Source organism: Ursus americanus, chromosome 29 (genome assembly GCF_024610735.1).
Source record: "Ursus americanus isolate L20-20 chromosome 29, mUrsAme1.1.p, whole genome shotgun sequence".
In the NCBI taxonomy this organism is placed as follows: Eukaryota; Metazoa; Chordata; class Mammalia; order Carnivora; family Ursidae; genus Ursus; species Ursus americanus.
Window position 1 is genome coordinate 5,684,988 of NC_142155.1, and position 21,816 is coordinate 5,706,803.

Below are 21,816 nucleotides of genomic sequence, written 5' to 3' on the forward strand. Positions count from 1 at the left end.
TTGGTTTACATATGAAAGATGTGTTCTCAGTGCAGCCCTTTTTGCTATCTGTAAGAATTGGTTGGCCCTGAGAGGGGCAGTCTCTCCTCAGGTCTGTAAGGAACCCAAAATGTCAGAGCATCAGGAATACAGAAAATAAGAAAATATGCTTAATATAATTAGCCCTATGATGAATGGATGCCAGATACACAAATATTTAATGTAAGAAAATAACACCATTAATGATAAGAAAAAAGAGGGCATGAAAAAAATAAAAATTATTAGGAAAAAAGGAGCCTTAATGAGGAAAATAGGGATTATTAAAAGATATAGGACTTGTACTCATCACAGAAATTGTATGTGAATCCCTGTGCTGAGTAGTAATACTTTGTGGTAGTTATGTTAATAATACCACCTGTTTTTCTTCTCTTAGGACTACAGAGACATCATTGACACTCCAATGGATTTTGCTACTGTTAGAGAAACTTTAGAGGCTGGGAATTATGAGTCACCAATGGAATTATGTAAAGATGTCAGACTTATTTTTAGCAATTCAAAAGCCTATACACCAAGCAAAAGATCAAGGGTATATAATTAAATTGTTTTTGTTTATGTTTAAATTAAATGAAATCAGAAAAGTAGGTTAAGTAACTAAATGTTGCTTTAATTAAAATTTAGAGCAAAGTTGACTTTCTGTTATGTTCTTAAAGGTATCCTAGTGGAAAAAAGAATTCACATCTTTCTATTTCTTTCCTTCTATAAAATAACAATGATGTCACTAATGTTTAGGAATGGTTTTCTTGAACACATATCACATACATATTTTCCTGGTATATGTTAGGGTTATGTGGGCTTAACTTTTCCAGTTGTTTTTTGCATTAGTGGAAGGAAATTTTTGTGCATGATTTATAAAAATGAGTGATGTTATAGATATCATTTACCTCTCTTTGGGCAGACAAGGTGATATATGGAAATGAAATGAAAAGAACAGATGCTAATCCTAAGTAGCAATGGAGAACAGGTTCAGAACCTCCGGGATAGTTTCAGTGTGATAGAGTTGACAGGAATTTTGTCTACATGAGCCATCTGAATTGATATTAGGGCTTTTCTTTAAGAATCTGAAATCTTGAGGGGTGCCTGGCTGGCTCTGTTGATCGGGCATACAGCTCTTCATCTCAGGGTTGTAAGTTTGAGCCCTCTGTTGGGTGTAGAGGTTACTTAAAAATAAAATCTTCTAAAAAAAGAATCTGAAACCTTGAAATATTTCTAATCTAATATAAAAATAGTTTAATTGTAAAAATGCTTTAGTTTTGTTCTTCATCCAAAGAGATTGGGAAAAAGTAATGTTTAAATTGTTAAAACTTTTTGCTAGAAAAATACTCAAGGTATATGTTAATATTTACTGAACAAGCATTTTCCTTTGAGGAAGGATTAAACACTTTTTTTCTTATCACAGATTTACAGCATGAGTTTGCGCCTATCTGCCTTCTTTGAAGAACACATTAGTTCAGTTTTATCAGATTATAAATCTGCTCTTCGTTTTCATAAAAGAAATACAATAACCAAAAGGAGGAAGAAAAGAAACAGAAGCAGCTCTGTTTCCAGTAGTGCTGCATCAAGGTATTTGATTTATTTTAAAAAAGCATCAACTGATCTATAACTTTGTCATCTAAATGATAGAACTCGGTGTTTTTTAATACTTCCTTTACTATTCCCTATATTGCAGAATGATATATTTGACATGCAAGTTCCTAAGATGTGGAGGATTTTTAATCTTTTAACTAAAGCTATACTAGTGTAAGTGCTTAAATTCAAACTGCTAAATCTATACAGTAAAACAGCATTTTTAGGATAGTGATGGCATCATGCTTTCTGTCATATAACTGTAGCATTTATGGCAATCCTTCACTAAATATTCACTTTCAAAGGCTCACAACCATATGAAATCCACTACAAATCTCATATTTTAACATATTTCATAATAGTACAAATATTGAATCCAACAGTATAAAACTATTTTATTCGTCTACATAAAGCTATAAGGATGACTAATGATATTATTTTATTTACAGCCCTGAAAGGAAAAAAAGGACGTTAAAACCCCAGCTAAAGTCAGATACCTCTACCTCTCCATTCTCTACACCTACACGAACAATACCACCACGGCATAGTGCCACTCAGATAAACGGTAAAGCAGAATCCAGTTCTGTAGTTCGAACCAGAAGCAACCGAGTGGGTGTAGATCCAGTTACCACTGAGCAACCATCTACTTCCTCAGCAGCAAAGACTTTAATTTCAAAAGCTAATACATCTGCAATGCCAGGGAAAACAAGTAAGAATCAGTTGCAGTTTCTAAATTGAAGTATATATAATTTTTAAATTTAAGCTTTTATTTTGCCAAATGAGATATCCTGGGTTTTAGTAAATTCCAGCAGACAGTATTAGTTTTGCTCTCTCTATCGTTTTTGCTCTTTTTTGTTTGTTTTTGTTTCTAATAAGAAAAAATTGAGGCTTAGGAATATCAGTGTAGAATAATGCTTAAAAATGGCAACTCTGATCCAAATTGCCTGAATTTGAATCCTGGTACCCAGACTTGGTAACAGTTTGCCAAGGTTTGCCTTCATAATCTTGAAGCAACTGGACAGCCTCAAAAAGGTCTGAACTGTTAAGAGTTTATTTGTGTATTCCTTTTTCCTGTTTGAAAGTAAATATCCTAAAGAAGCATTTAGCAACTCCTAGGTTTTATCCTTTTGGCTAATTCAAGCAATTCAGGTTAGAAGTAATCCCAACCTCCTTGCTTGTTTTTAGCTTAAATAACTCTTAGCTTTTAATATTGTGTGTGTGTGTATTTTAGTTCTAGAGAATTCTGTGAAACATTCCAAAACCTTGAATACTCTTTCAAGCCCTGGTCAATCCAGTATCAGTCATGGCACTAGGAATAATTCTGCAAAAGAAAACATGGAAAAGGAAAAGCCAGTCAAACGTAAAGTGAAATCTGTCCTCTCAAAAACATCCACTGTTACAAAGTCAACACCTATCACTGATCAAGGTAAGGTGTTATTTATTATCTTCCCAGATGCATAGTAGGTATTTCTTAAAAATGATGCTTTTTGTCAGAGGTAGCATTTATACCCACTTTTTATTAGGTTGCCCATTTAAAAGTCACACATTCTGTACTAGTTGATACATTCAGTGAGACATCTCTTGATTTGCAGCTTTGTGCCCAAAGCAAACTGTATTGTCATTAAACTTTAGATTAAAAGCCATGAAAAACTTGCTATATGGAAATCAAAACAAATTCTAGAATCAAAGGTTTTTAATGATGTAAATTACATAGTTCCTGACTTCATTATTACAACACCTTAAAAAGTGTATTCGGGGCGCCTGGGTGGCTCAATCCATTGAGCATCTGCCTTTGGCTCGGATTATGATTCCAGGATCCTGGGATCGAGTCCCGCATCAGGCTCCCTGCGCAGTGGGGAGACTGCTTCTCCCTCTACCCCTCCCCCCCGCTCATGATCTCTCTCTCTCTCTCTCACACACACACTCTCTCAAATACATAAATAAAATCTTTTTTTAAAAAGTGTATTCATGAAGTTTAAATTAAATTGAATTTAATTAACCCAATGTAGCAGTCTTTACTTTTCTAGAAAAATTAAATTTTTTTTTTTAAAGATTTTATTTATTTATTTGACAGAGATAGAGACACCCAGCGAGAGAGGGAACACAAGTAGGGGGAGTGGGAGAGGAAGAAGCAGGCTCCTAGTGGAGGAGCCTGATGTGGGGCTCGATCCCAGAATGCCGGGATCATGCCCTGAGCCGAAGGCAGATGCTTAACAACTGCGCCACCCAGGCGCCCCTAGAAAAATTGAATTCTTACATCATAAAATTCATCACACTGCCCTTCACTAAATAATAACTCATTAGGGTTGTCTACAGCCCAGCCTCTATTCTATCACAACATTTAACCCTTTAGAGTTAAGCTTCCAGATTCTTTCATCTGCAGATTTTCATTGCAAAGTCTTTATGCCTGAAAAAAGGAGAAAGTAACTGATACGATGTACCCTGTGACATGTTAGAACAATTATGGCTTGTTGGCAATAAGCAGCTCAAGAATAAGCATTTCATATCATGACTTCCAAAGTATGCCTAAACAATTTCCTCTTCAATGTTCTCCTCAGCAACCTCTCAGAATTTAATTTTTCTACTGAAACGTTCTCTTTTTGATGAATGGTGATCTTCCCCCTACATAAACTTAAAATCAGGGAGTCATCTGGCCTTCTCTTCCAGATCTACTTCACAGTCATTAGTTCTTGTTATTTCTGCTTCCTTAATATCTCTAAAATCCATTCCTCCTCTCACTTCTGTGTTCTTAATTCAGGCCTACATAATTTGTCATCTGGACTGTTGTCCTGGTTTCCTAACTGGTCTTACTGTCTTGGTTCTGAGCTCTTCCTTACCTGGTCCATCTTCCACATTGTGCAAAAGTGATCTTTCTGATCATTTATCTCTAGTACATGTTGTCTGCATGCCCTCCCCCCCCACACACACTTCAAACCCTTCCCTGCTTTCAAATCATATGTGGAATCAGTTTTAATGTTTTTGCTGTTATATAAGACTCTTCATTACTTGGCTGCTGCCTAACATTCAGGCTTTCTTTACTTTCTTTCTCCTTTTTATGTGCCAGCTGTCCTACAGCTTGGAAGTCCCTGAATTTTCACTGCCCTTTTCTTCCTTTGGAATGTCTTTTTTTTCCTCCCAATTTAATGGTTTCCTGTTACCTTTCAGGTCTCACTTTGAAGTAGCATCAACTCCAGGAAGCTTCTTGGGTTCTTTAGACCAAATCAAGCATTTCATCTTTTATGTTCCCAGAACACCCTGTTCATTGCTTTTTGTGGCACTTAGAGTATTCTTCTTTACATGTGTCTATATCCAGTAGAATCTGAACTCTTGTGTTTAATTATTTTTTCTAATCACCTATACTTAGTATATAGTGGACAATAAGTGTTTGAATAAAGAAGCAAATGTGCTCACTTGAGAAACACATGTACTGAATAAGGAAGCAAATGACTTGTATATATGAGTGTTTTGTATTTCTATATTTGCTTCCTTTCTGAACTGAATTAAAAGTTTTGTATAGTTTATTGGCCTTGCTTTTGTCACTTTGAACCCTACATAGATCAAATGTATATAGTGAATTGGTTCTAACATTATGGTAGGGAGGTCCCGTAACCAATCTGATTTACAAGTTTTGAGTATCACAAATATATAAGAGTTACCAGTACAGTATAGAAATACAATAAGCTAATAAGTTATTAACAGTGACTTATTACATAACTATTGACACCTGTATTAACTATTAGAATCAAGAGACAGTGCTGTCCAATGGAAATACAATATAAACCATGACATCTACATGGTTTAAGTTTTCTAGTAGCTACTACATGCAATAATAACAGGTGAAATTACCAATTTTAATTATTTACTCCATTATATCAAAAATATCATCTCAACATGTAATCAATATTTTAAAATGTACAGTGCTTCAGTATTCACATTTAAATTTAATTAAAAAGTCAGTTCCTCAATTGCATAGCTATGTTTCAGGTGCTCAAGAGCTACATGTTTAGTAACTACCTTAGTGAACATCACAGATCCACACAGAGAGCTGCATTTGTTCTTAACCTTTTTAGTATGTGTATTGCTTTGTAATGTTGATGAAACCTGTAGTTATTTCCCCCAAAAAGGAGTAAATCGTGCTTTAGAATTTCTATAGTGAGTACATGGACTGGATATTTAGATTCCTTGTCAGTAGTCTTAATGTAAAACAAGATCTATAGAACCCTCAGACAGGTTAAGTATAATTGTGTATTAGAAAATATTTAATTACTTTATTCACACACACACATTTCTCCCTGTTTCCCTTTCTTTCATTATGGCAGAAAACCATTAAAGAAAATTATTTGTACTCTGGGGGTCAGGAAATGAGGGTTTTGCCTTTTCCCTCTGTCTCTGACCTCTTGTGACCTTGATTTTTTTTCTTGATATTTACAAAGTATAATTCAAACCTATGACCAAAATATACCATTATGAAGAAGCATTCTCTTTAAAAGCAGTTTTCATCTCTTTATGGATTTCCTCTAGAATATTGCATTGCAGATCACCATCGCAACCAAACAAAAGAATCTCAGAACTTTGAAGGAAAAAGTTAGTGATAATACATGTTTATCACCTTTTTCCTTCATCTGATGGGATAATAGCATTTTTCTTTTTTTTAAGATTTTACTTATTTGACAGAGAGAGACACAGCGAGAGAGGGAACACAAGCAGGGGGAGTGGGAGAGGGAGAAGCAGACTCCCCACTGAGCAGGGAACCCAATGCAGGGCTCGATCCCAGGACCCTGGGATCATGACCTGAGCCGAAGGCAGACGTTTAACGACTGAGCCACCCAGGCGCCCCCTAATAGCATTTTTTTTTAACACAGAAGGGCAGTTCATCATGATCTCTAGATCCTGCAGATTTAGAGTCTGACGTCTAGAATTTTCTGATTTTTTTTATAAAGCATAATGACCTCTATCGTGGAATTTGTTACAATTATAATGGTGGCATGCATAATAGATTTGATTGATAGATGGAGTCAGTACTGCTTATGATAATAAATCATTTGCCAATCAATACATAAGGATATAGGACTGTTTCAAAGAGCTTGAGAAGAAAACTGCTGTTTAGTTGTTTATTTCATCCTTTTTAAACAGCTCTGAGAACATAGTAACTTATTTCTACTCTTGTAGTTAGGATAGATGAAGAATATCAAAGCCATGGTAGTTTTTCTGGAGAATAACTGATGTAAATTATTGCAGTAGATGTACTCTGAAACCTTGTGTGTGGTAGGATTAGGAGAGGAGAGCCTTTTTACTTCTGAGGGACATAGGAAATATTTAGACTGTAAACTCTTCTGTGATACTAGAGAGGGTATGATGATTACATCCAAAAAGGGATCAAATAAGAGTCAGAATCATTCCAGTCTTGATAGTCCCTTTTTATTCCATCCCTGGTAGGAAAAAGTGATTAGAGGTAAGTAGAAGGGGATGATATGCTTATGTATTCAGAATACCAAGTTAAAATGTCCTGGATTTTATATACTTGGATCATTTTCCATACTTGAGCTGCTTAAAGGTAGGAATACAGAAAACTTTTTAATGAGGTAAACAATGAAATTCTTTGAGGTTGCTAAGCTCCTTACAAGTATATAGGGTCATTTTGTGTAATGGAAGCAATGCTTTTATATTAGAACATGTAGTGAAGGTAATAGTGGCGTAAGAAATCTTGGCTAACCCCAGCGCGATCATAAGTTACAGTATTAACAGGTTATTTATTTGTTCTGAGTTTCTTCCCTCGTGAAGTCATTAATGATTTCATTGAGGATCTTTCCTCCTCTGTGAGTTTTAAGTAGAAAATAATATCACTAAACTATTAGCCTTTGTTGGTTATTTTTCTCATTTTAGTAAAAACAAAAATTAGAATCGTGTTGTTACATAAGTATAGCAGTGTCCTTAATGACTAGTTTGAGGGTCAAATAAAAAAAGCAATTTCATATATTAAGTGTGCTGTTCCTTTTTAGCAGATTGTAAGAACAATGCCCTCGTACCAGGAAGCATTCAAGTAAATGGCCATGGAGGGCAGCCATCCAAACTTGTGAAGAGAGGACCTGGAAGGAAGCCTAAGGTAGAAGTTAATACCAATAGTGGTGAAGTTATACACAAGAAAAGGGGTAGAAAGCCCAAAAAGCTACAGTATGCAAAGCCAGAAAATTCAGAGCAAAATAATGTGCATTCAATCAGAGATGAAGTAGTTCCTTCTTCAACATGCAGTTTTCTTTCTGAAACTAATACTATAAAAGAGGATTTGTTACAGAAAAAAAGTCGTGGAGGCAGAAAACCGAAAAGGAAGATGAAGACACAAAAACTAGATTCAGATCTCATAGTTCCTACAAGTGTTAAAATGCTAAGGAGAAGTAACCGAAAAAAGACAGATGATCCTATGGATGAGGAAGAAGAGTTTGAGGAACTTAAAGGCTCTGAACCCCACATGAGAACTAGAAACCAAGGTCGAAGGACAGCTTTCTATAACGAGGATGATTCCGAAGAGGAGCAAAGGCAGCTGTTGTTCGAAGACACCTCTTTGACTTTTGGAACTTCTAGTAGAGGACGAGTCCGAAAGTTGACTGAAAAAGCAAAAGCTAATTTAATTGGTTGGTAACTTGTACCAAAATGTTTTACTTCAAAATCATAAAGCAGGTACAGTTAAGGAACACGTAGAACTAAGGCTTCTGCTTCCTTGCTGCTATGGTGGATTAGGGAATGTTATGATTTGATTTGCAAAAAAACAAACAAACTTACAAGACACTTCACTTCTTTAAATGAATATATATATATATAAATATATACATATATATTTTAAATGTTTGCTATTTATTGCCCTTAGATAGGTTATGCATTTCAACATTCATTTCATTCACTGTTTGAAACAAAAGAAATTGAGGACCTATAATGAATTCCCAGTTTATTTCTGGAAAAGACAGTTCTGCTACACTCTTAAGGAGCATAATATTCCTAGTGATAGAGCATTTCATGTTAAAATGAATTATTTTTGACCAAGCCAGGTACATTTCTATTGATACAGAAGTCCTGCCCCTAGGAAGACAGATGTTACCAGAGTAGCAGTAAATTAAGAAGTGTGTTTCCTCTAAAGATAAATATAAAATTCCCACCATTTGATATCCTAAAAAGTTTAATTTTAATTATAGAATGTTCATCTACAAAGAATCTAGACAAGGCTTTTGCTGTATTCCATTTCTGCCAAACGTAAGAGAAGATGTACTGATGAAAAGGAAACATATCCACATTGGAAAACATTTGACTGTCTAATTTTTCAGACCTTGATTCTTATATCAATCACTCAATCTCTGTTTATTGTGCCAAAGACTGAGAATCAGTGCAGTGGAAAGCCTGTTTTTGACTGTCAGGACAGCATACACTTTTCAATATTGGAAAGGCTATATATTATTCTAAAGAGCACGTTATTAAAAAGAGTTATGCTGAGATGTATCTTTTTTTGGTACTTAATAGTAGAAAATAATGCACTGGTGGGTCCTTTGACAGAGATGTTTTAGAGAAAATGTTTAAGTGGTTAAAGGATTCAAGGAAAATACAGGAAAAAGGTATGGGATTTGATGTTTACTTGTTGATCTGGATTAATGTCGTTTCTAAACTTTAGACATATCTAATAGGCTAAAATGACTTACAAAGAAATGTGTCTGTGTGTGTATGTGTATATATTGATAAATGGGTATAATTACATATATATATACAAACACATACTTATATACTATTACCCAGGTATAAATTCTTTTTTCAGGATTTTTTAGATAGTGGTAGAATAAAAATAATTTTAAAATGTCATACTTTATAGTTTAATTTTAAGGGGAAGATTGGTTATTTTCAATTATTAAAGGTTAAAATAGGCCAAATCACTTTTTATGCAATCATGTTTTATACAGTGGTCTCATTGCACATTGTGTTTTTTCTGCACTTTTTATGGTATCCTTATCACGCTGGTATGTCAATATACACCCTAAAGAAAAATTCCATTTAATGATTGTGCCTTGTATTCTATTATTTTTTGCATCGTTAGTAAAATTAAGTTGTCTATTGTAAATGATAACTATATGACTTAGGAGAATGTATTGCTATATGTACTGCTATGGAAAAGGAAAGCAGTTATTTATTTGTTTATGGTACAGTTAGTTATTTTATACCTTAAAAACCAACATAAATACCATTTCTATTGTTTAAAAATTATTGTCCATTTTTTAAAAGGTTTAAAGAATGTAGTATTTTCTGAGGACTGGTATGGTACAAAAATGTAACCAAAATTTTCAGATACTACATTTTTAAAAAGTGAGGATGGGAAAATATGTATCAGCATGACCCTGATGTAGAAAAATAAAGTCTTTAATTGAACCGTGGCAAAATACATTACATAATTATTTCCTTACTTATTTCTGATAGGGATAAATGTTAGCCGTCATTTAATTGTATTGAAGAACAATGGAAAGTGATGCATTTGGGCTTTTTAGATCATTTGTAACTAAATTTGTACAGAAATCCTCCTGTGAAATTAAGTAAACCATTTTCCAGATCTTAACTGGATTGCTGTGATTTTGCAGTTGAGAAATAATTTCAAATTTTTCAGGTTTTTTGTATATTTATTTTTTTCTAACAAATATATTTAACTATATAATTAAAATTCAGTAGTTAAAACTCTTCATAATGCAGAAATGGATGGCTTGGTTGTATAGTAAAATGAGTCTTTCAGTTACACCATTATTGAGAATAATGTGTATGTTTGAGATTTAAGTCATTAAAGTAATGTGTTGCTTTTGAAGGCAATCTATTTGAAACATGTAATTTCCTGATGTTATCTGCATTGTGTTGGAAAAAAATAATAGACTATAACTCCATTTTTGTAAAAATGATGTGTACAGTTTTAAGGTGTGTACAGAAAAAGGAAGAGCGTGCACAGTCTTAGGGTGGAATATACTTCTAGTACAATGTACGGATTAGTTCTAACTCTTGAGCAAAGAAATGAGTATTTACCATCTTACCTGCAACAAGTAAATGTACTGTTCCTGTTCTAAAGACACTGTATATTTATGACCTTATTTGGACATCATTAGACACTGGTTTCTTAGTAAAGCAAAAACGACTTGGATTCAGATTCTTTGTAATTGAAACACTTAAAAATGTATTAGTAATACCAGATATATTTAGATTTTATATTTTTATAATTTAGCTTCTATACATTACAGAAGTTGAATTGAGAAATTTAAGTCGTCATCATATTTTTGTTCTGTTTGACCAAATATCAAAAATATTGGAAAAATATCCTCTTTGAGACAATGACACCATGTATGTACTCTTTGTAGGCCAAAAGGAAATGTTGGCAGTTATCTTAGGTGAGCAATAAAAACCTCAAGTTAATTGAAAGTTTCAGAAATATAACTTGTTACATACATGGAAAATATAAATCAATTTATATATTTTTTAAGTACCTAACCCTAATATCCTCTCCCTCCACCCCAAAAGTCTCCAGTCCCAATCAAATCTTACAAAGTTATACAATGTTGCAAATGAGCGGTTTAAACATTCAATTTAATTACAGCCTCACAACTCTGGGCAATAGATACATACCTTCTTAAAATTTTTATCCTTTGCAATCTGCTATTATGTCATTAGACTGTTTTCTGCATAAATTTATGTACTAAAGATTTGTTGGTCTTGTTTCCATTGTTTTTATTACTGGCACAGCTTCACCACAAATTCGAAGACTATTAACGTTATTATGAAAGTATCTCCCTCCTTAAATTAAATTAAAATAATTGTGAGCTTGAACATGTCACATCTGAGATATGAGTTTGGCTGAATTTAGTATCACTTGGAAGTGAATTGCCTAAGATAGACTGGTCTGCAAAACGATCTTCATGCAGCGGTGTGTTAACATCTAGAACTGCTCCTTATCTGCAGTGTAGTATATTAATCAGACATTTTAACAAATGTATTCAAATAACATTTTGCTTATGTGATAGTCACAATTTACATGTTTTAAAATCTGACTTATAAATTAGTTCCTCTGGTTAATAGTATTTAATTCTAGCATTCCATTTTATCCATACATACCTATGTATCTCTCACATGACAACTGGAAGCAATTTTGATTTTGTTTTCTATTCAATGAAAACAAATTGTTATTCTGAATGTTTTTGTTCATCTGAAATTTATTTTTGAGTCGGTTGAAAGGGCCAAGATACTTGAGAGTTTAAAGGGCTATAAGCATTCTCCTTATATGCAGGAAATATGTGATTTTAAAAGTCATAAAAGGGGAAGTACTTTTATGTTCTGTCAATTACCCCCATACTAACAAAGTATTTTTTACATAACAGGTTCTGATGCGATTTAGTTATATTTAGGTGAGAATTTATTTTCCTATTAAAATTAGAAAAATACACCATTTCCTTACTTTCCTCCTTGCACTTGCCCTCAGTTCCCCAAATTTCCACGTGATTTGAACTAAATACTGCATTTACTAAGAAACTACTTATATTCTTAATTACACTGAGCTAAGCACTACAAATGACGTTTTGTACTATGTACAGTAACCAAGAAGAGGTCAAGTTGAGTCAGAAGACTGTAAGTACCACTCTGACGCTCCAGACGTAAATCTTGTACACACTGCAGTGAAACAAAATATTATGAGCTATAAATATATATGATTTTTAGTTTTGATAGCTCTGTGTTGAAGTACTTTTTTAATGCAGATAAAATCATCAGGAAATTAACCTTTATATGGCACAAACCAAATACGTAATAGTGGGTGGCTATGAGTTTCTACATTTAAGGAGCTAAGAGAGTAGGTTTGAGATGATACAGTACACACGATATGATGCAGAGAGGCACACACACGCTCATTACTTTTAAGATTGTGTGTGATGATTAATCACAATGGTAAACTATAAATTGAGGCAAAATACAAAGTTACATTTTTGGACCATATTAAAACTGCAAGAAGATGAGGTCTTTATTAAAGATCTTTTAGAAAACTGTTAAATCCTGTCACACGATATTTAGACATGTAGAATGTAGCTCAATTTTTTAAAAGTAACTGACCTAGAGGGTTAAAGTTGAAACTGACACATTTTCAAATTAAAATTATACTTATTTTGTACAGAAAACAATGTTAAACACAAGCAAATCTGTTGTATGTAATAAGTAACACAGAGTTTAAAGACAAATTATTTAGCTTTATTGAGGTTTTTGTTTTTTTCCTCCCAGAAACCTGGAGTACCATGTTATAAACGGCAGTCTCACACCAGAATAGCAGTGCCCTTTCTTTTTGTACATATTGATTGGACCTTTCTTTACTGTTATGTGGACACTTTCTATGTTAGTTTTGATGCATAATTCTTTGAATCCTTTTATACAAACTAGAATGTATGTGTAAGAATTCCTGTCCCTGCAATGTAGTAACTACAAACTTATTTTTAAATAAATAGAAAACTTGTTTTTCTAAGCTATTTTGTAGAGCCTCCTGATTTATTTGCTTTTCTTTTTTCTTTTTTTTTTCTTTTGGGTAACACATAAGCACTCAGTACATCATTTCAAGAGGCACTGTACCAAAGAATCTATTATGTAATTGCCCTATTTAGCAAAATGTTAAAATCACTAGCCAGTTAACGGATTGTGAGTATCCTAATTCCAAAATAACCAAAGGTTGAAAATAAGTCACTTGCCTTCCTTTTTTTTTTTTTTTAAGGTTTTGTTTATTTGAGAGAGAGCATGTGCACATGCAAGCCTTAGTGAGCAAAGGGAGGAGTAGAGGGAGAGAGAATTTCAAGGAGACTCCGTGCTGAGTGGAGCCCGACTTGAGACTTGATCTCACCACCCTGAGATCATGACCTGAGCTGAAACCAAGAGTCTGTCACTTAACCGACAGCCATGCAGGCACCCCAAGTCACTTGGCCTTTTAATGTGTACATTTAATAAAACAATTTCATTAATTTATTATGTGCAAGTTACTATACTGGGTGATAAATACATTCAGATATTTCTAAGAGATAATTCAAAGGAACAGTTTGTGTATTTTTTTCAAAATGTGAAATAAAATGTCTACAAAAAGGAATGTCGAAAAATTTCACTTGTTAAGCAGTTACACAAAATAAGATTTGTGAAAGCATTGCTGTTTTCCTAGAAGTTTGTTCAGATTGGCATACATTGTTGACTTCCTAAAAATTCTAATTTTAATATAAAAATGCATAAGGCTATAATAAATGACAGTTCAGATTAAGCAGATAACAGGATGATTTGTTATTTTGTCCCTAAGAAATTTTTTTTAAATGACTATATAAAATAAATTTCTAAGTTGAGGAAAGTAGGTAAACATTCCTGGAGTACCTTTTTTTTATTTCCTCTCTCTAAACTAAGCTGATAATAATACCTAGCATGTACTTAGAAGAACCAGTCAAGAAAAATTTCATTTTCAGCAACCACTTTTTACTGGTTTCTCTTTTGTAATAACATCAACTTTTTCTTCGAGCCTATTTCCCTATTATTTAAGGACAGTAAAATTAAAAACCAAAGCACAAGACTTCTATCCCTTGCAATATATACCTTGTAATCTTTTTGCACTAAACATGTTTACTGTATGTTGATTGCTCTTGGGTTTTGTTTTGTTTTTTAAGATTTTATTTATTTATTTGACAGAGAGCCAGCCAGCGAGAGAGGGAACACAAGCAGGGGGAGTGGGATAGGAAGAAGCAGGCTTCCCGCTGAGCGGGGAGCCCCATGTACTGGGAGCTCTAGCTCAATAGGACGACCCTAGGATCAGGCCCTGAGCAGACGCTTAATGATTGAGTCACCCAGGTGCCCCATGCTCTTGGGTTTGTTTGGGAAAAGAGCAGTAGAAAGGATTTGATGAAATAATTTTCTGCCTAGTCAGCTAGGCATGGTAGCAGCAGTGTAATGCAATGAACTAAGCTTAGAGTTGAGTCCTCTCTTACAGCTTCACTTTCTTCATCTGTAAAGTTTTAAAAAAATAGATAATCTGCAACATCCAATTCATTTCAAATAGTCATTGATTGTTTCTCATTTGTATACTGTCCCCTGTACTTGTGGTTCAATCTTGATTTTCTCTTTTATGTTTAACTTTCAGGCAAGCCGTATCTTTTGGCCATAACCTGATTGTAGCAAGTGCAAGATCTTCTGAACCCTTAGAAAAAGAAGTTTTGAGTTGCAATATTTGTTTACACTAATAAGTACTAAAGTTTGTGATTTTCCCAGGGCCCTCTGGGAAGACTCAAAGATAGTTTCTGTATAAAACACATCTTGAAATTTTTATTTTAGGATTCAATTTTGGGAAAGCAAAATCAAAAGTTTTCAGAGGAGATTTAATCACTTCATTAAGACAGGATCATGGGGGCCTGAGAATTGATAGTTGAGTTTCCCCCTTAATAAAAGTGAAATAAAGTATTTTTTTAAAAAACATAGAAAACAGAACAATTTCAAGGAAACTTACATCTTTCACAAGTGGGAAACTTCTTTAATTTTTGTCTTTGTTTTAATAATCAAGGACATTATAAAGTCAAAACAAAGCCAAGCAAATTATTCAGATGAGATAGGGGAAAATCTAAGTAGATTGTACAGAAATTGAAGAGCAATTTAGTCTTCTTTTGAGCTCTTTAAGAGCAATATATTATTTTAATGGAGAACACCAAATTCTAGTTTGGTAGTGACATAGTCCTTAACAGTAAAGTTTTCACACCCTCTACCCGCCCCTTCCTTTTCTTGTGAATAAGTGCATCAAAAACTGAGGGAGTTTGCCAATTTTTTTAGTACATTTTGTAAGTTTCTTTTCAGACTCTTCTAGATCTTCAAGTTTCTCATATTTGGGAACAAATAGACACCTCAGGAAAAACACTGTCCTTGAAAAACTCATTCTGTTATCTTGATACTTAATTGTATTTTTCTGTCAGTATTCCTGGTCTCAGCTACATGTGTTAATTACACCTTTTAAGCAGTGTAACTATTTCACTGAGAAAACTCAAAGGAAAGAAATTGAAAACTGTCATATGGAAGCATTTTTGCAGACTAGCAAAGCTCATGAATACACATAACTTTGAAACCTTAAAGTTGCAAAAATGAACATGTCCGTTAAATACATAACCCAAAAATAGCCATCCATAGTATATAAATACAAGAAGCAAATGTAAATAAAATTACACTGAGTGAGCAGTATTTCAGCATTGAATCTTAAATAGTATCCAATGATTACCCATTAATTAACTCAATATTAGTCCAAAGTTTTAAGTTACCTGAGGATCTTGGAAGTTATATTCAAGCTGACATACTATGAAATATAATTACTATTATACAAACATTTGTCAGAATCATGATTCAATTTGAAGACATTTTATATTTTTTATTCTTAATATTACATAAGCAATGTTAGTTTATCTAGTAGCAGACCAGCACTAGAAATTTAAGGGCTTCAGATTAACTTGTCTCTTAAGCAAGCCCGATCTTCATTTTAAAAATAAAATGTATTCTTGGATTATACTCCATACTTATATGGAAAAGACAGCCATTATTTAAATTTTGAAATAATTTTAATAACCAAAATTATTAAATCAGCTTTATTTACCCAGATTCACCTTAATTATATGAACTGGGGCTCTTAAAATGTTTGTGAGCTACTTGTTTTTATAAGAAAGATTGTTACTAATGTCTCTTACAAATACTAGAAAAAACCTGGGTGGGGAGGATGTGGTTTCCAATTCCATATTATAATATTTTAAATGCCCAGTTGTCAACAAAAAATTGAAGCATGTGAAGAAGATGGTATGGCTATTCACAGGAAGGTAGTAAGATCTCTGGATTAGATACAAAACCATGTTTTACAGACCAATATGATAACTTTGTAGTTTTTCCAGTAAACAGAAATTATTTTTAACTCCACTGGATAAAATCTACAAGTTAACATGTAACTTTACTTGATTTGTGTGGGACCAAAATTTTTAAAATTTTAAATTTTTAACCAAAATCTTAAACGTCATTGGAAAGGACTTCATAGACTGAGCTAAATCACTACACCCACACTTATGAAACGGATAATTTCTTCAAGCTTTGTGCTGTTTTCATGATACAAGGACAACCCTATTAAACCTGTATAGCTCATATTTATCCAAAGAAATAATAAACATATATGCCACTTTGCTCTAGATAGAGCCCTACCCTAAAGACTCTGAGGTCCCAGTTCTGTTTTTTCATGAGTCATTAAAATTCGCTAATCCCCATGGTGACCTATTTCCTCTTTGAGTCAGCCTTCCTCACTTATTAAGACCACTTAAAAGATTGTCTTGGAATGTATTTCTCTGTCATTACTATTATGAAACCAAGGAATGCTAACTAAACTCACAGTAGAGTAGCCATTTTATAAAATAGAGTGACATTATTCCATCAGTTATCAAACTACAATTAATAAATAAGCTTGCTATATAAAACTTGGAGCAAATTAAGTTCTTCTCTCCCTTTTCAGACATGCCACTGAATGAACAAATTCTAGCTTTTTTCTAACCATTCTGACCATCTCTTTTGTGACTTTTTTCACTTAAATACAGAATATTCTATCTTAGCTGTCTTTGCAAACTACATGTACTCAAGTGCCAAATTCATACTGATAGTATGATCGTTAATGCACTAATTAAACACTATATGCCAAGCACAGTTCTACATTCTTTACATATAGTAGCTCTTTTACTTGTTTTGTTAAGATTGTGTTTTTAAGTAATCTCTACACCCAACGTGGGGCTCTTAATTTACAACCCCAAGATCAAGAGTCGCATGCTCTACCAACCGAGCCAGCCAGACGCCCCCATTTCATAGCTCTTTTAGAATGGAGAATAGTTTTATGAGTTAGATACAATGATTATTCCCATGTTACATTAAGGAAATTAAAAAGCACAGGAATTAAGTAACTTGCTCTCTACTCAAAAATGAGTTGACTGGGTTAATGGCACTATATATGATTTATAATATTGGCTCTAAAGGTAATTCTTTCTAAGATTGGGTCTTATTGCAAAAGGCCATTATACAGGCCACCAAAAGGGCCTGCTTGTAATACCCATAATCATGTTCTGATATCTTGCATTTAAAAAAACCACCAATCTGTCATGGATCGCATTAATTTTAATTGAATCCCCAACAGTGTATTTCTAGACATGTGTTGGTCCAAGTCCTCTAAGAAGTACATGCCAAGATGGGATTAAAACTGGAAGGATTTGAGTAAAGGAAATGCCTGTGAAAGAAAATTGGGAGGGAGCTAGGAAAAGCTGAGCTCCATCAGAGGCAATGTAAGTGTGACCCCAAATGAAGGAGAGAGGAAAGTATCTTTGACTGCTGTGTAGTCTAAGGAAGACTCAGCAGGACCAGTGGGGAGTCCTTGAACCAACGCTGACCACCAGAAGAGTCCCCCGTCTCCCAGGTAAGTGTGCATCTGCTTCAGTATCCCTTCATGCCCAATAGCGGCAAGAAGCAGCCTCAGGAAGTTGAATCCATGGCACAGATGCAGCGATGGCGCTCAGAGTGTAGTTTTCATGTAGAAACATGGAGCATTGCACAAAGCCCCTGGTCTATTAAGCTCCCTACGGACGGAGTTCTTAAGGCACATTCTCACGGCCACTACAATGTGCTTGAGAGCTGAAGAGCTTTTGACTTTATTTTAGTCATAAGGTCAGTATAACATTTTTGCTTAATTATTGCCATCACTTACAAACTCTTGATGTATTACATTGTTAGGAATGCAGACTCACAGTCCTTGAATAATTTTCTCAGGTAATCTCAGTTGTTCATAACTTAATTCATGATGTGCAACCCAGTACCCAATGATCCATGTGATGTGGTCAGAAGTTCCTACAGGAAGCATGATAACAATTCTGTCTATAATGCCTAAGACATAAAAACTATAACTTACTATTAATTAGTATCAAAATTTATTCAGCTTATTAAGCCAAATGTCATAATTACCTAATAAAGGGGTTATTCCATCATTACATATGGGCAATGGATGATTCACTGGAAATCTTGAGAGCAATTCTATACATGCGTATTTCACAGAAAGCTTTGAAATTGTTTAGGAGTGTTGCCTTTAATTTTTTACATGATGCAGGTCTTCAACCAGGAGACTTGCAGAAATGGAATTTAGGCAAGACAGCCTCATACACACTAGACATAATACAGAAATGTCAGATTATAACTGCATAAACAGACCTTTGCAGCCTGACAATTTTTTTTTGGTCATACAGTTTGAATGCCTACCAATAGCCCTGGTGTACAAAAGCTAGACATTCTATTTTAGAAACATGAAAGCATTGTATAAATAATTTTAATGTGCTGGATATTGTGATACCAAAACTCAGGTGATGGCTCATCTTCAAAATTAAGATTCATTTCAGTCAAGACTTTAAAGAAGTTACCCTCTGGGTTAAAAGTTTTATAATTCTTGTCAGCTGAGGGGCGAGTTAAGAGACACCCTTTTTCTTGGGGTTTGAGAAAATTTTTCAATGTTCTTTTACAAGTTATTAATCACCCAGGAGCTAGCTAATAAATGTATTAATTTATTGATCCCTAGTTAAAGCAAGTTTCTTTTAATTTAGAGGAATTGTGGGCGCCTGGCTGGCTTGGTTGGTTAAGCATCAGACTCTTGGTTTTGGCTCAGGTCCTAATCTCAGGGATCAGAGATGGGTTCCATGCTCATCAGGGAGCCTGCTGCTCTCTTCTTCTTTTGCCCCTCCCCCTCAAATAAATCTTAATTTAGAGGAATGATTAAAATGGTCTATATTACAAATGAAATTTTATTTTGGAATACTGCTTATTACTCAAGTATTTTGGCATAGTGTAATATTGCAAAGATTACAAATATTGATTCTACGCTCTGTCGTCTCATGCTTACTAAGGAGCAGCTAGAAAGTGTCAAAAGATTGAGAGTATCTCATCTGCTCATTCCTATTTGCTTCTCCCCATTTTACTTACTATTTTACTTAATATCAGCATTTTTCCAAGAAATCTAATAAATACCCAATTTTAAGTCCTTTGACAGAAATAGTTGATACATTGCTAAAGAAAAAAAGAGGAGTTTCACTTTAAATATGTGTTAATTAGTTTGTCCTCATCAATTTTTGGCATAAACTCTGTTTTATTTTTTTCCGTACCTCACTAATGTATAATTGACAAATAAAAGTTGTATACATTTAAGGTGTATAATGTGATGCTTTGATATATACAGTTTTCTTTAACGAATTCTCTTTAACAGAGTTAATGCCTGAGTGCTCTCTAATATCTTTTTCCTTCATTTTTGGTGGCATATTCTTTATCTCTTTATATGACAATAATCTTATAATGTTTTCAAAATTTATTCATGTTTTTACACAAGGTATAATTCATTTATTTTCGCTGATGTGTAACACTTACTGTGTGAACATATAACGATCTACTCAGTCTGTTGCCAGTAGGTGTGGTGGTTCTTTCTAGCTTTTTGCTATTATGGACATCATTGCCTGTGTTTGCTTTTGTCCCACAACAGCTCATCCCCCGCGCTGTCTCTGGGCAGTGTGTGTGTGTGTGTGTTTATGTTTAGTAAATCCAATTCTGAGCTTACGACTTTTTTACTTGAAAATCCTTCATCCTGGTGGCTTGGCATAACCACCTGGAACAGTATTTCAGATCGGCCTGGAATGATATCAAGATAACTACGGTCAACTGAAGCCATTCCTTTCGAGGATACACATCAAAATAGCCGTGTGGCCCAGGGAGTTTGCTACTTCTCTTTCTTTTTGTCACCAGAACCTGAAACCGCCATAGAAACGTAAAGATGGATGGAAGTTAAGATGGACACACTAGTGCTTCAGCAAGACTTGACTTTCAACTGAGCACATTTTTCTCTTCTTCATTCTTAAAACCTCCTCCTCCCCTCCACTTGTTTTTCTGCAGAATCCTTTGTTCCAGGAACTTGGTTAAGATACTGATATTTCGCTGACCTCAATGTGCACTTAGTAAGGAGACTTGGATGGCCGGCTCGAGTGCTAGTCGTGAGACCACCTTGAAAGACCTGATGAATGTGGCTGGCAGCACTTCCCAGGTTCCTGTTGAAACAGCCCAGGGCCTATATTTTCCAATAAAACCCTTCAACCTTTTACCCTGCGCGGGTCTGCAGTTTTGAAGGCATTAGCCTGTTGCAGCCTCCTTGGCCTGGCAAACTAATAAAACTATTGTTCCTCTTTACCCCCAAACTCTGTCTTCATGTCATCTTTTGGTTCTAGATCAAGAGGTTGGGTTTAGACCATGACCCTATCCTGTCCCTCCCTACTGTGTACTCTGGCACTGCAGATACCAGATGTGGGAATGTAAAAATGAATCTCTCTACACCACAGTTTTCTAGGAAGAACTACACACACACACACACACCCTCCTCTGGGAGGCTGGCCCAGAAAAAGCTGCCATGGTGAAAAAAGCCCGGGAAGAGTCAAATGTCCCTGGTCTTCAACAACGGTTCTGCCATTTATGAACTGTCAAGTCACTTAACTTCCTGAGTCTCTTTGCACAGCAACAACAAACAGGCATTATGATTCCCGAATGGTATAGAAGATCAAATAAAACCTCCATTTATTTCACAACACCTTCTATGTCCCAGTCACTACACTAGGTCCAGACATGAAACACATGGCCCTTGTCCTAAAAGAGCTCACCGGGCTGGAGAGTGGTTCTCGGAGGCGCATGGGAATCACCTGGAAGGTGATTTTTAAAAATATGAACACCTGAGTTCCCGGCATCCTGGTCATGTGACATTGGACACCTTTTTTAAGCTCCCAGTCTATACCCCACCTGTAGGTTGGAGATAACAGAAGCTACTTCGTAGGGTAGTTGTAAGTATTACATAATTCGTAACACCTGCTTCATCGTGTGCCTGGTGCAGAGTACTGGGTGATCACTGCTGCAAGTGGGCTGGGAAGAGTCAGTGACTCCATAGCTAGAGTAGTGATGTTTGCTACAATGGAGACGTGCGGGTGCTCTGAAGCCCCAAGAGGGTCATCTAACTCAGCTGGGATGCCATCTCTGAAGGTATAATGTCAGAGCCCAGTTTTTAACTCAAAGATGAGTAAATTAGCCAGACAAGCCCAGGGGGCAATTGGGATGCGGAATATCCATGAGAAGGGAGTTGTTCAATTCTCC

The 21,816-nt window shown here is 34.8% G+C and overlaps 1 protein-coding gene across 3 annotated transcripts in view; it reads left to right on the plus strand.

Moving 5' to 3' along the window:
- The window catches only part of PHIP (PHIP subunit of CUL4-Ring ligase complex), a 133,092-nt gene extending 119,984 nt beyond the window's left edge, over positions 1–13,108 (plus strand). For 2 of the 3 annotated variants that reach the window (XM_045804071.2, XM_045804064.2), the window contains exons 36-40: positions 413–565; positions 1,436–1,599; positions 2,052–2,311; positions 2,834–3,028; positions 7,602–13,108. In XM_045804071.2, coding sequence (XP_045660027.2) covers positions 413–565; positions 1,436–1,599; positions 2,052–2,311; positions 2,834–3,028; positions 7,602–8,239 — 1,410 coding nt within the window. In that variant the 3' untranslated portion in view covers positions 8,240–13,108. The remainder of the gene's footprint in view (positions 1–412; positions 566–1,435; positions 1,600–2,051; positions 2,312–2,833; positions 3,029–7,601) is intronic. The other variant, XM_045804080.2, reaches the window with a different exon arrangement.
- Positions 13,109–21,816: the final 8,708 nt, after the last annotated feature.